Genomic DNA, 15,602 nt, shown 5'->3' with positions numbered 1-15,602 from the left:
ATCTTATGGCCTGCAAAGCCTAAATTGTTTACTATTTGGCCCTTGAATAAAAAGTTTGCCAACACCCTGGTCTAGCTTAATCAGAGACTCGAGTCAATATTAATCCATTCAGTTGAACTTCTAGTCAAGATTTCCCTACTTTACTATCACTGCTGTTGGCACCATTAAAGGCAAATAATAATAATACTAATAGCTAATGTGTCAAAATATTATCTGTGTGAACCAGACATTATAAATATCAATGGAAATACAAAAATGATTATGGAACAGTCCTGTCTTCCAGGGACTCGTAGTTAAAGGATGGGAAAATACACATGTAAACAGGTAAATACAAACAACATGGCAAATGTTCCTGAGATAAGGTACACAGAAGTGGGCAAGGATGCCAGGGAGGTAGGGAGACAGTCCATGAAGATAACCAACAAGTAGATATTCTCCCCATGGTGTCAGCCTTGCAGGTTCACCTGAAGGACTGGCTGATACCTCGTAATTTATATGCGGCTTAGCTAAAAACAGCTGAAAACACCCTCAATGCACTGATTTTGATTTTCAGGTGGGCATCCTTGGCTCAACCACACCTGCTGCATGGCTCTCCTGGAGGTTAAGATGAAGAGGAACAGTAACAGCCAGCATTTACTGGACATTAACTCTATTCCAGGCTCTGGGCTAGCTTCTTCCATCATTTGACCGTCCCCCAAACCATATGAGGTAGGTGCTTATCTTATCCCTCTTTTAGGTGTGGTAATAATGAGGCCCAGAGAAGCTAGGGAACTTGCCCAAGGCTGCGCAACCAGAAAGTGGTAGAGCCAGGCTTTGAACTCCAGAGCCTATGTGCTTAGCCACAAGGCTTTCTGCATAGCTGTCTGCCACTTTGAAGTGAAGAGCTTCCTTCCATCAGTTATCTGATGCAGGCAGAGCTGAGGTGGAAGAACAAATCGGTAGTCCTTTGTGTCTGCCCAATCTTCATGACTCTCGCTTCCTGTCTCCTTACAAGGAGGTAAAGACAACATTTTATGCATGATCCAGATGAAACTGACGGGTAACAACTGTAAAAAACAAAGCATCATTCTGGCTGTTACCAACTGGACTTGGGTCATCTGTGTGAGTAATTACATTTGGAGGAATCATGGTAAAAGGGATAGGATACACATATTGAATTGAAACTGGTTCCTTCATTTTCCCAACATTTTTGGGGTGCCCAAAGTGATGTAGGGTCTGTAAGAGGCACTAAGTTACTAACTCTGTAAGCTTGGAGAACCTGGCTTAAGCTCTTTTCAAGCCCTATGTCCTCATTTCGATGATGGAGCTGATACTACCTATCATAAAAGATTGTGATGAAGATGAAATGAGGTAACAAATATTCTTTCAGCTCCTCCATTTGCCTGCTTCTGATAAAGAGAAGGTTTTGAAAAGGGAACTCAGATTTACCTCTGAGTTACCAAGTCTCACAGTGGCATATGTAGCACCACCAAGGGGAGCAGAGAACAAGAATTTCAACAGGAAAACAGTTGGTTTCTTAAAATCTATTCATGGATACCGATACTGTAACTCCTTTCTATTTTCTAAACATTCTTATAGCTTATTATGCCAAATCAAGAAATTTCGTCTTCTCAATATCATCCTATGACCCTGACACTACCCAGGTGTCTTATTAAAGCCTCATCCACTCAGAATCGAGGATGAGAGTTTCATTTGGGTTGTTTTCAAATTTACCTAAATTCCACATATGCAAAAGATTGGCTGTGAAGTTTTTAATCTTGCTCGTCCTAGGCTTCAAGCATGGGGTTGCTGTGCACACAACTGCCACAGTTATTTAGTCAACGAGTCCAGCAGGATCTTCATGTGGTTACTGACCAAATGCTGCAGAACATGGACTTGCATCCAAGTGTAATCTAAACAACTAAAAGATCACATTTCTCATGTACATTAACAAGGGTAAATAAACAACTTGGCATCCGGGATTTCTTTTTAAAGAGCAGTCCTTAGAGTATGTCATGAAATCAGTATAGTTTTACCCTCATTTTCTTGACACTCTTTAAACATATTGTTCTACAGCAAAGCCAATATCGTTCATGTTCAGAATGATGAAAACTTTGGAGCCATGCTAATCACCAGAGAATAAATACATATCATTTCACTTAACTCTCTGAAAACCGGTAAATTCATACATGACACGTAACTATTAATTAAGCAAAGCCATAAACTCCATTCCTTAATTATTTTGACTAAATGCCAGTTTATTGTACTTAAAAATAATAAAATGGCATTTGTTTTCAAATACACTAAAATTGGTACTTTTTCTTCAGCCAGGCTAGTGTTACCCTGTAGTTCAAATTAGTGAGTTTTTATTATAATGTTCACAGGTGCTGTCATGTGATGAACCTTGTACCTATGCCTCTCCTAAGATGCTTACTAACTTACCATTGGTATTTAAGGATGATTAGTTTGCCTAGACATTCACTTTTTACCTTATGCTCATCTAAGACTAATATAGTAACAAATTTTACATTTTGGATTGCACATTTCTCATTTAAAAAGAGACACCCATAAATCTGAAGTTCTTTGAACAGATTTTATTTCCCTGGGTGGCTGTTAAATTTCAGCATAGAATACTTACATTTTATATTCATAATCACTGATATAAATTTCACCCTAAGAGACAGTGAATTACAAGGAGCTAAAGAGATGAATCCGTCCTAGTTGGACATTTGTCTGTTTAGCAGTTTACAAAAGGCAAGAGACCTTTTCAGGAAACACCTCTCTATTTGGAAGCATCATTATTAAAAGTAGAGTGGTTTGAATATTACATGAACAATCAGATAAAAACATGTAAAATAGATCATTATATATCCACTGTGGTCACTGACTATTGGCTGGCTTTTCTTTCACTCACTTACATGCAAAAGAATAGTGAAAGTTAGCTTACGTTCCACGTTTGGTTTGTTGTAGCCTTGTATCTCATTTCACAGGAAACCTTTTCAATTGATGTTTGACTATTCCAGTGGATTATGGTTTTGGGCACTGTAGTATTTATATCCTCAGCCCTGGAAATAATGGATGCAGAAGGTATCACTAAAGAAAAACAAAAACAGAAATCCAGCAGCTTAAAACTTGCCTAGGGAGAAATCAATATTTTTTCATCAATATTTAGAATGTTAAAACTCAAAGTACCAAAAAAAAAAAAAATCTCATGATCTAATTAACATGAAATTTTTCTTGTTTTCTAATCTATTATGTAGGAGAAAACTGCTGTTCTTAAGTAAAATTCTGTTCCACCCATTCTCCATTTCTGTTAAATGGAGCTCTGTCTTGTCCTTTCCCACCTCATATTCCCCTGTATTCCAAACTAATGAAATTCTGAAGCCTGGCCTATTAACAAAAGAATGTAAAAAGGAGGTAAAGAAGATATCTCTTCTTTCCCGCATCTGTTTAGGGAGAAATGATGTTTTGCATCCTAAATTTAGTTCAGAGAATCTAATTTGGTAAGATGTAAAATTAAGATCGTTCAAAATAATATTTTTATTCTCTTGTGTCATTGGGAAACTTGTATGAATATTTATATTTATTGCTAACTTTTGTTATCTATTAAAATAAATCTGTACTTGAAAGTATGATTTGAACAAGGAGTCTCACAAGACTCTTAGACTTTACAAATTATTGCTGTGTTCTGTGATTATGATTTTCAAAAGGAAACTGACATTCTGATTGGTTATCTTACTAGTTATTTTTTGTACTAGGTGTAATGGTGTAACTGGAAGCTCTGTATTTCTAAACTGTGTAAATTCTTGTAAATTTGTTCTGTCTGAACAGAATAAAATCATGGGCATTTCCCATTTTTCCTATATGCATAGTAGAACAGTGAAAACCTATAACTTTGTTAGATGTATTACTTAACAAAGAACTCAAGAACCTGTATGTGTGTTTTTAGAGGCCATTATTACAGCTTAATATTCTCTATGACTTAGTTTCCTTTTTGTTTATTTTAAGTTTATAAAGTATTCTTTGGGAAATTTGTTTTATTTTCAGTGAATAATATTATCTAAAATTATGTGCACAGATATATGATTTGTAGAAAAATATAAAAATTAAAGATTTGCTTTCTAGTAGCACTGACCTAAAATAAAATCCTTGGGCTAAACCCAGTATAGAACAAAAGTAGTAGTAGCAGGATTAATCTTATTAAAGAGCTTACCATACTGAAGTTTTATCATCTGAATTCCATAGGTGGTTTCCTTTTGCTAGTTTAAGCTTCTTGTAATGAGAATCAGAATTCAGAGATTTCTAGAGTCAGGGAAGTGGATCTCCAGGGCTCTGAAACCACTTGGGACCATTTAAGCACCCTCAAGGCTACAAATTACCTACCCCCTCCTGTCTCCCACCTCTGAGTGTGACCTGCCACAGACGTAACAACGCAAGCATTACGAGACCCTTTTGCAGAAAGAGATATTCTGGGGAGGAAGCAAAAGTCTGCTTAGTCCTATGAGAAACGTAAGTTGGGTTTAAGATAGAGTCTTAGCACAGAGCAGATAGGTGCAATAGAGATCTGACGGTTTAGGTTTGAATGAGCTTATATTTTTCAAATAAAAACATGTTATGTAATATGTACTTGAACAGTAGTTTGTTACACAGACTCAGAATGTTGAATTTTTGCTCTCATTGCTTTGGTTTCATACATTCCCATTAGATCTTACATTTTTTAAAAAAACGGTCAGTTCCATCATAGATGCCATATCTTTAGTTTCCACTTATATTGAAATAAAGAACCATATTGTAGTTCTTTGGTGTCTTTCTAACAGCATGTATTTGCTTATAATTATTCAGTGGGGAGAACTAATGTTCAAAATGGCAGCCGGAAGGCACTGCATTCTCCGTATTGAAACTTATTTCTCTATAAAAGAAGTTTAAGCATTCCTCTCACATGTCATTTTGGCAGTGTTACTGCACTCTTAATTCAGCCCTGCCTTTCAGCATATCTTCCTAACTTAATTAAAGACCAATCCCATAGCCGTTATGTGGAAATTGCTCCCAGCAAAGTTCCCTGTCTTCAGTTTCATAGAACAGTTCATATATCTAACTTGCAGTGTCTCATTCTTAAAGGGCCACAAATGAATGTAGTTCATCCGTTAATAACCTAGGGGCTCTGTTGGGAGTAGCCTCCTACACTGTCAACCTGTGCTTTTCAACCTGAGTTTCTAAGAGTGCATTTTGGGATACTGACAAAGGAGGAAGAGAAGGAGGTGGAGTAACTCTAAACAAGAGGCTCCCTGGTTCAGTGTGAAAAGCAGATTTGGAGGTGACAGCCAGATGAGATTTTCCCTTTATGGGAGGTGGGGTGCTGGTTAACTACAGCAAGTCGGCAAGTCTGAGATGACATCTGGCTCTCCTCCTTCCTAGCTATGTGCTTTGAGCAAATTATTTTATCTCTTTCTTTGTCTGTAAAATGGGCACAGTGGTACCATGCATGATTGTTTTCAGAATTAAATGTGATTTGCATGTTAATTGTCTGGAACACTATAGGTGTTCAATAAATGGATGCAATGACACTAAGATCTTAATAAGATAACAATGGTAATAATAGCAGTAAGACTAATAGTAATAATCTAGTTCCTAAAAATGATACTGCCAAAATGATACTGAACACAATAGCCTTTAAACATCATTAATCCATTGAGGGGAACCTGTTTTAAGATAAGGGCATGTTATGGCTATATCCTACCTCAAAATGTAAACTTACAAAAATGTGGAGAACTATAAGTCCAAGAATATACAATACAATGGAGTTACTATTCACCACCATAGTCAGCAGTGTTTGTTTTCAAAGCCAATATTCATAGCATAAGGACAGATTTTTAAACCAATCTTATTAGTTGAGATAGTTCAGTTTAGTTGAGACGTTGAGACATTAGTTCCAATAAAAGACCCCAGTAGTCCCCAAAGGATACCCGTGTTGTGCCCCAAGAGGTGTCACATCCCCTAGAACATTAATCAGCAGGAAAGTTGTCTTTCTATTAAAATAAATAATTGCACATTTTGCAGTGTGCTTTAAATAAAGACTGAGGATAGGAGTTGAGGATACTAGAACTAGAGGCTTCCTAGCTCTGCAAACTCAACTTCTAATGCCACCTAGCCTTGGCTTCCTCATGTGTAAATTATAATCTCTTCTACAAAATAGGACTGTTGTGAGGGTTAAATAACATAATGTATGTAAAAGCAGTTAGCACTGAAGAAAGTGTGCCATAAATGTTAGCTACTGAAATCATCTTTAATAATAAAAACAAGAATAATTGGCACTAGAATCTCCAGAGAGAAGGTGATTCACACTTGGTGCTCTTTGGCTGTACTCTGGCTTTAGGACTACGATATAGTTGTAAAAGGCTCAAGGGCAATCACTTTTTGGAAGTTATCTTAAGGAAAAAAACAACTACTATGCAAAAATTCAGCCAAAAGGTTGTCCATGGCAGTGTAGTTTATGATGGCGAAAAATTGAGAACAATAATAAGGGACTAATTAAAGATATTAATTAAAAATAAGATTATAGATTAAATTAATAGAAATATATATTCTATATTATTATTTTTTTAAAGGCAAGTTCTAAAATACCTGAAGCAAAAAATGTTAACTTTTGTTGAATCTGGCTGGTGTACATAGAGATGTCTACATAATTCTCCACAATTTTCTGTTTTTTGTAGAACTTTTCAAACAAAATCAAACAAAAACATAACTTCCAAAATAGCATATACAGTAGAATGCTTTAGTATGCTATACTTCTCACAACATAAGACTCATCACACTTTATTATAATCCTTATTTCTTTCCCTCTTCCCTGGTAGATTGCAAGATATTTAGGACAGGAAGTATCTTCCTTGTCTATCTCATTCTCCCTAGCCCTTAGAACAATGGTTAAACATAAGAAGTTCTCAGTAAATATTGTGAAAAGACATACCCCATGTAGAAATAAGACTGGAAGAATATACAACACAATGGCAGCCTTACTTATCTTTGGCTTGTCTCAGGCAGTGACTTATGGGTAATTCTTGTTGTCTGTATCATGATCTTCAGGAACTTTAGGGAAACTCTTTTCAAATCTCAATTTCATTTGATTAGGTCAGAACAAATTAGTTGTTTATTCGTAAAGCCATTACAGAATTTCTTTTTCTTTACCTATATCGTCCAGGTGAATTTGCACTTGTTTTGACTTCTCTGTGCCCAGTACATTTGAAGCTTGGACCCAAACCAAATACTTCTTGCCACCTTGCAATGAATCAGTGGAGATGTTAACATAACTTGAAGTGAGATACTCTTGCTCTTCTTCTGTCTCTAAACTTAAAAAAAAAAAGATTATGATCACCAGTTATGTTGGTTTGAATTAATTATTCCTCAATTTTTTTGATGCTATCTTTTTAGCTAGCTTTCAGAAAGCAACCTTTTACTTAAAAATGAATCAGAATTGGTTTCACTTTTAGAATTTTTTAAAACAAAGTCAAGACCATCCAGGGCCACAGTATGACTTTCATGGGCCCTAAGCACTTTTGCCTTCATAGACCCCTTCTCCCATTAACATAAAAAAGTTTATATGTGTGTAGGTATGTTTATGTTTATATATATATATATACATATATATATATATACACACACACACACACATTCATATAGATTATGTTTCACAACTGCTGATATAAAAGCAACTATATTAATATCACATATTAAACCATTTTCTTTGACCTAATGGTTCATTTTTTCCTGTGATTTTAAATGCAATTAAACATCCTGTAGACTCCTGAAAGTATGGCTAGCCCTGGGTACTATGCCTACTGTACCTCTTTGGGAAGGGCAGCTGTGGACATGGCTTGAAGTAAATGAGCTCCCTCTGAGAAGGAGCATTGCACAGGGGTTCCATGCAAGGGCTTTGTAATAAGGAATGCTAACTTCATGGTAAATAAGTATTCAAATGTGAAAATAAGAGAATGGCAACTATGTGTAAGTAGTAAGTAGGGCATCTTTGAATATTTTCCAGTTAGAGAAAACCACATACATGTTGTTAATTGGTTTGTGGCTAATTCTTTTATCACACGTATTGAGACCACAAGTCAAAATGGAAATGTATTCTCAAACCGACATTAACCATAGCTACTAGGCAATTTAATTCTTCTTTTAAAGTCTACCCCTCATATCAGCACCTAGACCACAAAGCACTATTTTAGATGAAGAATCTAATTGTAATGACTGACTGTATACCTTAGGACAATTTTTGCATACAAATGTATGTTACAAAGTTTTTTTTTGTTTGTTTCTTTTTTTTCTTTTTTTGCGGTCCGCGGGCCTCTCACTGTTGTGGCCTCTCCCGTTGCAGAGCACAGGCTCTGGATGCGCAGGCTCAGCGGCCATGGCTCACGGGCCCAGCCGCTCTGCAGAATGTGGGATCCTCTCAGACCGGGGCACGAACCCGTGTCCCCTGCATCGGCAGGAGGACTCTCAACCACTGCGCCACCAGGGAAGCCCTGTTACAAAGTTTTTTAAATTTCTTACTTCTATTTCTTTTTTTCTTGTGCTAACTAATACATAACAGATTATTTGTTGAAGGAGTCAGCATGATTTATATTTTTCTGAAGTTTCCATTGCACCTAATCCTAGTTGGAGTTAATAGATTTTTAATAAACACTGCTGATTTGTGGTGATAAGGGTGAACAGTACTTTTTAATTTAATCATTCATTCAAAAAATATTTATTTAACACCCACTATGTTCCAAGCGCTACTTTAGTCACTGGGGCTACCACAGTGAACAAAACAGGTAAAGTCCCAACCTTTGTGGAGCACACATTCTGGTGGAAACAAATGCATATATAATATGTCTTGTGGTGATAAACATTCAGAAGAGAAAAGAAGGAGGTTAGGAAATGCTAGGAGTAGGTGTGGGGGTAATTTTTTTTTTTTTTTAGGGAGATTGGGAAGATCTGAGCATCTGAGAAGGTAACACTAGAGTAGTAAAGAATCAGGTCTTGTGGCCCTTTGGAGCATTCTAGGTGATATGCAAAGGCCCTGAGGCAGGACCTTGCCTGTCCTGTTCAAGAACAGTAAGGAGGTCATTGAGGCTTGGTAGACTGAGGGATGGAAAGGGATGAGATGGTATCAGAGAGTCCTAGAGGAGTGGGAGATTTAGAAGGCATTGTAAGGTCACATAAGGCCATGGAAGGATGCTGCCTTTGATCTCTGAGTGAAATGGGAGATTTTGAGCAGAGGAGTGACATCTGATGTGCGTGTGAAAAGGATTACTCTGACTACTTGTGAATAATAGACTGTAGCAGGGCAAAGGTGAAGCGTAGAGCACCAGTTTACTAATGCAGGTGAGAGATGATATGGCTTGGACCAGGCAGTGAGAAGTCAGTTTTTTAAAGACAGATCCAGTAGGTTTTGCTGATCAGTTGAATGGGGGGGCGTGTTAGAGAGGAATCCAGGAGGACTCCAATGATTTTAACCTGAATACTGCAAAGGATGGTGCTACCACTTACTGAGATAGGGAATGCGAGTCTGGGGAAAGGAAACTGGGTATTTGGTTTTGAAAGTGTTAGCTTGAAAATACGTTTTGGACATCCAAGAGGAAATACTGAGTAAGATGTTAGATAAATGATGGCTGCATTGCAGGAGAGATATCTGGACTGGAGATATAGATTAGGGAGTTTTACACCATAAATTTGGGTGAGATCTTTTAGGTAGTGAATGTAAATAGAGATAATAAGAGGTCCTAGGATAGAGCTCTGGGTCACCATTACTTTACTGGAATAAAGGGGAACTGGCAAAAGAGACTGAGAAAAAGCATACAGGAAGGTAGGAGGAGAACCAAAAGGGAGTGCTGTCCTGGAAGCCAAAAGAAGGAAGTAAAAAGCTAAGTTTAATGTTCCTGATGGTAAATCCTCCTGATAAGGAGGGTGGGGACTGAGAATAAACCATTGCATCTGGCAATGGGGAAGTCATTAGTGACACTGCTAAGACCTGGAGGTGAAGGGCAAAAACTTGACTAGATTAAAGAGACGATGAAAAGAGAGGAAGTAGAGGCAGAAAGTACAAACAACTCTTTTGAGGAGTTTGCCATAGAAGGAGCAGAGAAATAGATTAGTGGAAGGCAAGGACCAAGGGAGGGTTGTATTTTCAAGAGAGCAGATGTTACAGCATCTTTGAAAGCTGATGAGGAGATCCAGTAAAGATAGAAAAGGTGATGATACAGAAGAAAGGAGTATTATTGGAGCAATGTCCTCTAGTAGGCAGGCAGGGTAAGATCTAGTACACAGTGGAGAGCTGGCATCAGGGCAATGGTACTTCATCCACAGTACTAGAAGGTAAGACCAAGTATGTGGGTACAGATGTCAGTGTGTCAGCAGATGAGGGAGGCTGTGGTATTTCTCATTACTCCTATTTTCTCAGTGAAATAGAAAGCAGGTCATCAATAGAGTGAGGAAGGGGAGAAGATGTTAGAGACCAGAGATGAAAGAAAGAGTAATGAAATAATTACCCGGTTAGTGGGGGAGTGACTTGACCAGTGAAGTGTAGTAGGACTACTGGGTGGCCACCTGGGTCCAGGTGAGGTGAGTGGTCATGAATATAAAGTAATATCAGTCAGTAAGTTTATGTTTGTTCCCAGCCACAATTAGCTCTCCAAGCACTGGTGCAGAATCGGTGAGGAGATGGATTTTAACATATGAACTGGTTATTGAACTCAGTAGAAATATAACATCACAGCCTCAAATATATTTGGAATTATATCTAAGAACTCTGGTTATAACGAATGTGCATATGGAGAGGAAGATGTGGCAAAAATAAGCAGGCCTTATGAACTGGAAGAGTAGGCAGTTGTTTTTAGGGGTCTCATTAAAACTACAAGACCCTGGGCTTCCCTGGTGGCGCAGTGGTTAAGAATCTGCCTGCCAATGCAGGGAACACGGGTTCGAGCCCTGGTCTGGGAAGATCCCACATGTCGCGGAGCAACTAGGCCTGTGAGCCACAACTACTGAGCCTGTGCGTCTGGAGCCTGTGCTCCGGAACGGGAGAGGCCGCGACCGTAAGAGGCCGGCGCACCGCAATGAAGAGTGGCCCCCTCTCGCCACAGCTGGAGAAAGCACTCGCACAGAAATGAAGACCCAACACAGCCAAAAGATAAATAAATAAATAAAAAGTGGAAGTGTAGCAGTTACATAATAAGAATAATGCAATACCTAAAACAAAAAATTAAAAGACCCTATTGGTCTTTCATAGTACCTGAAAATTCTACCATTGGTGCTCTTCTGAACAGTTGATAAACTTGTCATGCACCGACATGTTGCGTATTTAAAAAATTTTTCTAGCATTTAACATAGTTCCAAGAAGACATGAAATACTAAATAAATATTTGTTAAATTGACTTGAATAAAATAGAATGAAGGGCCATCATGCACTTATTTTCATTCAACAAGGTATTTATTTTCATTCAACAAGGTACTGTGCCAGACATTGCAAGAGTATCCAAGGTAAAGAAAGAACGTATTTACATGAAGCTGTTGAGCGTAACGGGACAACAGTAAGTAGATATTTATTAGCAGAGATTCATTTTTTTTTTTTCTATCACCACCCACTGGTACATAGCAAAATACAAAGGGGTTGAGGAGTGTATGTGAATGGACATGCAGCTCTGCTGGTGGGGTCAGCACAAAGGTTCTGGGGAGAAAGAAGACTCTTGAAGCAACACAGACACAATTCCTCTACTTTACAACTTCAATCCAACACCAGACGGAGGCCCTGATGGCCCCTATGCTGCCATAGAGGGAATGCCATCTTCCTGCCACTGTGGAAACAAGTGGGTGGGCTGAGGTGAAATGCCTCTCTCTATATGTGATTTTACTGGAAAACAGAACCACATGAGTTGGAAGTGAAACCTTGCAAATGCTGATCTCTACCTATCTGCCCAAGTGGAAAATACCCTGAGAACCCAGGATCTAGAAAAGGCTTTTTAAATCTGATACCACTTCAACCACAAAATTCATTATAACTCACCTTTTTCCTAGGGGGAAAGGCCTTCTTAACCATAAGTTAGAAAAAATGGATTTCTCTAATTTTTCTCAACTCATGGGTTCATTTTTAATTAATTATAAGACAAACAGATGTTTATTTTCTTTTCCAATTTGTCTGTGCTTATAGGAGCTCATTCTTTGAATTTGCTAGAGGAGAACATTTGTTTTTATGGTAACCCTTCACATCTTTTATGATAACCTATGATAAAGTTTTTTAAAAAATGATAAAATTCCATTAATCTGGACTCAATCAAGTCAGAATTTGGGTTAGGTTTGCCTGAGTTTGTCTATAATTTGCTCTTGGTTTCAGAAAAGACAGTAAGAAAAGTTTTTTTAATATATAGGACCTTGTAGTATTATTAGTTAACTAGATTGTGAAGGGAGGATGCAGTAAATGTTTATTTCTAGTTATCAGAATAATCACTCAACGAGTGTTTATTGAGCGCTTACTATGCGCCAGGCCTCATCCTGGTCTCAAGCAATATAGCAATGAACAAAACAAACAAAAATTCTTGCCCACATTGGGTTTACATTTCTAGTTTGAATAAATGAGTGACTTTACTACTGACATATGTACAACAGTTAGAAAATTAGTCTTATTAGAGCACATTTAACAATCTTTCTAGATAGTCATCTGTCCAAAATTACTGTTACTTGAAAATAATGTAAATAAAGTCAGTGTTTATAATATCCTGTAAGTGATCATTTTTTATGGCTTTACATTAATCTTGTCTCCCAGATCAGTCAGGTTTTGATTTTGGAACAAATCAAACAAGTCTAGAGAGCCAGCCTTGAGTTTCACCCTAATGTTCTAATATTCTAACATCACCTTTTTGTCAGTTTCTAAGCATTTCCTATTTGTGAGCCTTTTCTTATAATTTGCTTTCTTGTAAGTTTTATAACACTCAGTATGGTATTACTTATACTCATTTCTCAGGAGGCTGAGGCTTAGCAAAGCTAAACAAATTTACCAAGATCCCTCAGCTAGCAATTGTGGCAGATACTATTAGATGACAGTACTGAGCTCCACCCATAACACCCCTCTCTGAGGTTGCCATCCTGACAGAGTAGACATGTAACTCAACTCTGGCCAATGAGATGCAAGTGGAATTCCATGGGAGGATATCCTTTTCCCTTCACCTCTTTCCTTCCTGAAACTTGGATGAGAAGCCTGGATGTGTAGCATCTGAGGATTAAGGCCAACACACTAAAGGCTGCAGAGGAGAAAAGTGGAAAGAGCCTGGTTCCTTGGGGTATCATTGAATTAACATGCTAGCTCCGTACTACCTACCACTATGGCCTTGTCTGTTTAAGTCACTGCACTTGGGTTTTCAGATATTTGTACCATAAAAGACATCTAAATGATAAGCCTCAGAACTGGAATTCAAACATAAAATTCTAAAGCCTGTACTCTTTCCAATGGATATTTCTGACAGTTTGTTCTTTAATAAATCTATTCTTAAGATTTCCAAAGTGACTTTTTGAGTACTGAGAACAATTTCAGTATTCATAACTACTGCAAGTATTCCTCACTTGATAAAGATGTGTCCCTCAAAAACCACATGTAAATAATTTAGACAGATATAATTGTTAATGCATTAATGGCTTTTAAAAGAGATATATAATAATCTTATAAAATATTAGGAGAACATTTTTATGATACTAAATAGGAAATTAGGGGTAGCCAACAGGCACATGAAAAAATGCTCAACATTGCTGATCATTAGAGAAATGCAAATTAAAACAACAATGAGAGGGGCCCTGGCGGTCCAGTTGTTAGGACTATGCGCTCTCATTGCCAAGGGCCTGGGTTCAGTCCCTGGTCGGGGAACTAAGATCCCACAAGATGTGCAGCATGGCCAAAACAAAACAGAACAAAACAATGAGATACCACCTCACACGTGTCAGAATGGTTATTATCAAAAAGTCTACAAATAACAAATGTTGGCAGGGATGTGGAGAAAAGGAAACCCTAGTACACTGTTGATGGGATTGAAAATTGGTGCAGCCACTATGGAGAATAGTATGGAGGTTCCTCAAAAAACTGAAAACAGAACTACCAAATGATCCATCAATTCCACTGCTGAGTATATATTGGAAGAAAATGAAAACACTAATTCAAAAAGAGACATGCATCCCAATGTTCATAACAGCATTATTTACAATAGCCAAGATATGGAAGCAACCTAAGTATCCATCAACGGATGAATGGACAAAGAAGATGTGGTATATATATATATATATATATATATATATATATATATATATACATATATATAATGGAATATTACTCAGACACAAAAAAGAATGAAACTATGCCATTTGTAACAACATGGATAGGCCTAGAGAGTATTATGCTTAGTGAAATAAGTCAGACAGAGAAAGACAAATACTCTGTTATCACTTATATGTGGAATCTAAAAAATAAAACAGATGTATGTAACAAAACAGAAACAGACTCACAGATATAGAAAACAAACTAGTGGTTACTAGTGTGTGTGGGGCGGCAAGATAGGTGTATGAGATGAGGAGATACAAACTATTATTTATAAAATAAATAAGGAACAAAAATATATTGTACAGCACTGGGAAACACAGCCATTATTTTGCAATAACTTTAAAGGGAATATGACCTATAAAAATATTGAATCATTATGTTGTACACCTGAAACTAACATAATATTGTAAATCAACTATACTTCCATTAAAAAAAGCAGTATGGCAGTTCCTCAAAAGTTTAAACTGAGGTACCATATGACCTAGCAATTCTATTCCTAAGTATCAATATATGCTCAAGCAAAATGAAAACATATGTCTATACATAATTTTGTACATGAATGTTAGTAGAGCATTATTCATAGTAGGCCCCAAAATGGAAACCACCCAAATGTCCATCAACTAATGAATGGATACATGTGATATATTCATACAATAATGGAACTTTAGTCAGCCATAAAAAGGAATGAAGTACTGATACATGCTACACCATGGATGAACCTTGAAAACCTTACACTAAGTGAAAGAAGCTAGTCATGAAAGACCACAAATTGTATAATTCCTTTTATATAAAATGTCCCGAGTAGGCAAATGCACAGAGGATGCCTAGGGCTGGGAGGGTTGGGGGGAGATGGGGAGTAACTGCTAATGAAGATGGGGTTTCTTTCTGGCATGAAGAAAACGTGCTAATATTGTGGTGATGGTTGTACAGCTCTTTGAATATACTAAAATCATTGAATTGTACACTTTAAATAAGGTGAATTGTATGGTATGTGAATTATACTCAATAAAGCTGTTATATTAAAAGAAAAAGAATTAACCAACTAATCAAGATCAGTGAGTCCATGAGATAGTATAAGTTGCAGGAGATAGCAAAGCCTAGGCATTCTCTGTCAATCTGGCACTATCTAACTTTTCTTTGAGCTTAAACTGTGGTGTTTGCTCCCATACTGCCCTCATTTTCACATTCCTAAAGTTGCCTTTGCAATGAGATTCTTGTCCTCATGGACTCTTCATCTCGAGGGGACTACTTTATCCCAGAGGCAAGGAGGATTGGTTAAGTCTTGGAC

General features: G+C 37.3%; 1 protein-coding gene across 2 annotated transcripts in view; it reads right to left on the bottom strand.

Annotated features, from left to right (window-relative positions):
• Nucleotides 1–15,602, bottom strand: part of IL23R (interleukin 23 receptor) — a 54,167-nt gene that overhangs the window by 24,796 nt on the left and 13,769 nt on the right. For both annotated transcript variants that reach the window (XM_065898240.1, XM_065898249.1), the window contains 2 exons: nucleotides 7,162–7,322; nucleotides 2,927–3,072 (listed from right to left, as the gene is read on the bottom strand). In XM_065898240.1, coding sequence (XP_065754312.1) covers nucleotides 2,927–3,072; nucleotides 7,162–7,322 — 307 coding nt within the window. The remainder of the gene's footprint in view (nucleotides 1–2,926; nucleotides 3,073–7,161; nucleotides 7,323–15,602) is intronic.

Source organism: Phocoena phocoena, chromosome 1 (assembly GCF_963924675.1).
Source record: "Phocoena phocoena chromosome 1, mPhoPho1.1, whole genome shotgun sequence".
Classification (NCBI taxonomy): domain Eukaryota; kingdom Metazoa; phylum Chordata; class Mammalia; order Artiodactyla; family Phocoenidae; genus Phocoena; species Phocoena phocoena.
Note: the sequence above shows the minus strand (reverse complement) of the source record. Positions and strands in the feature narration are given on the sequence as shown.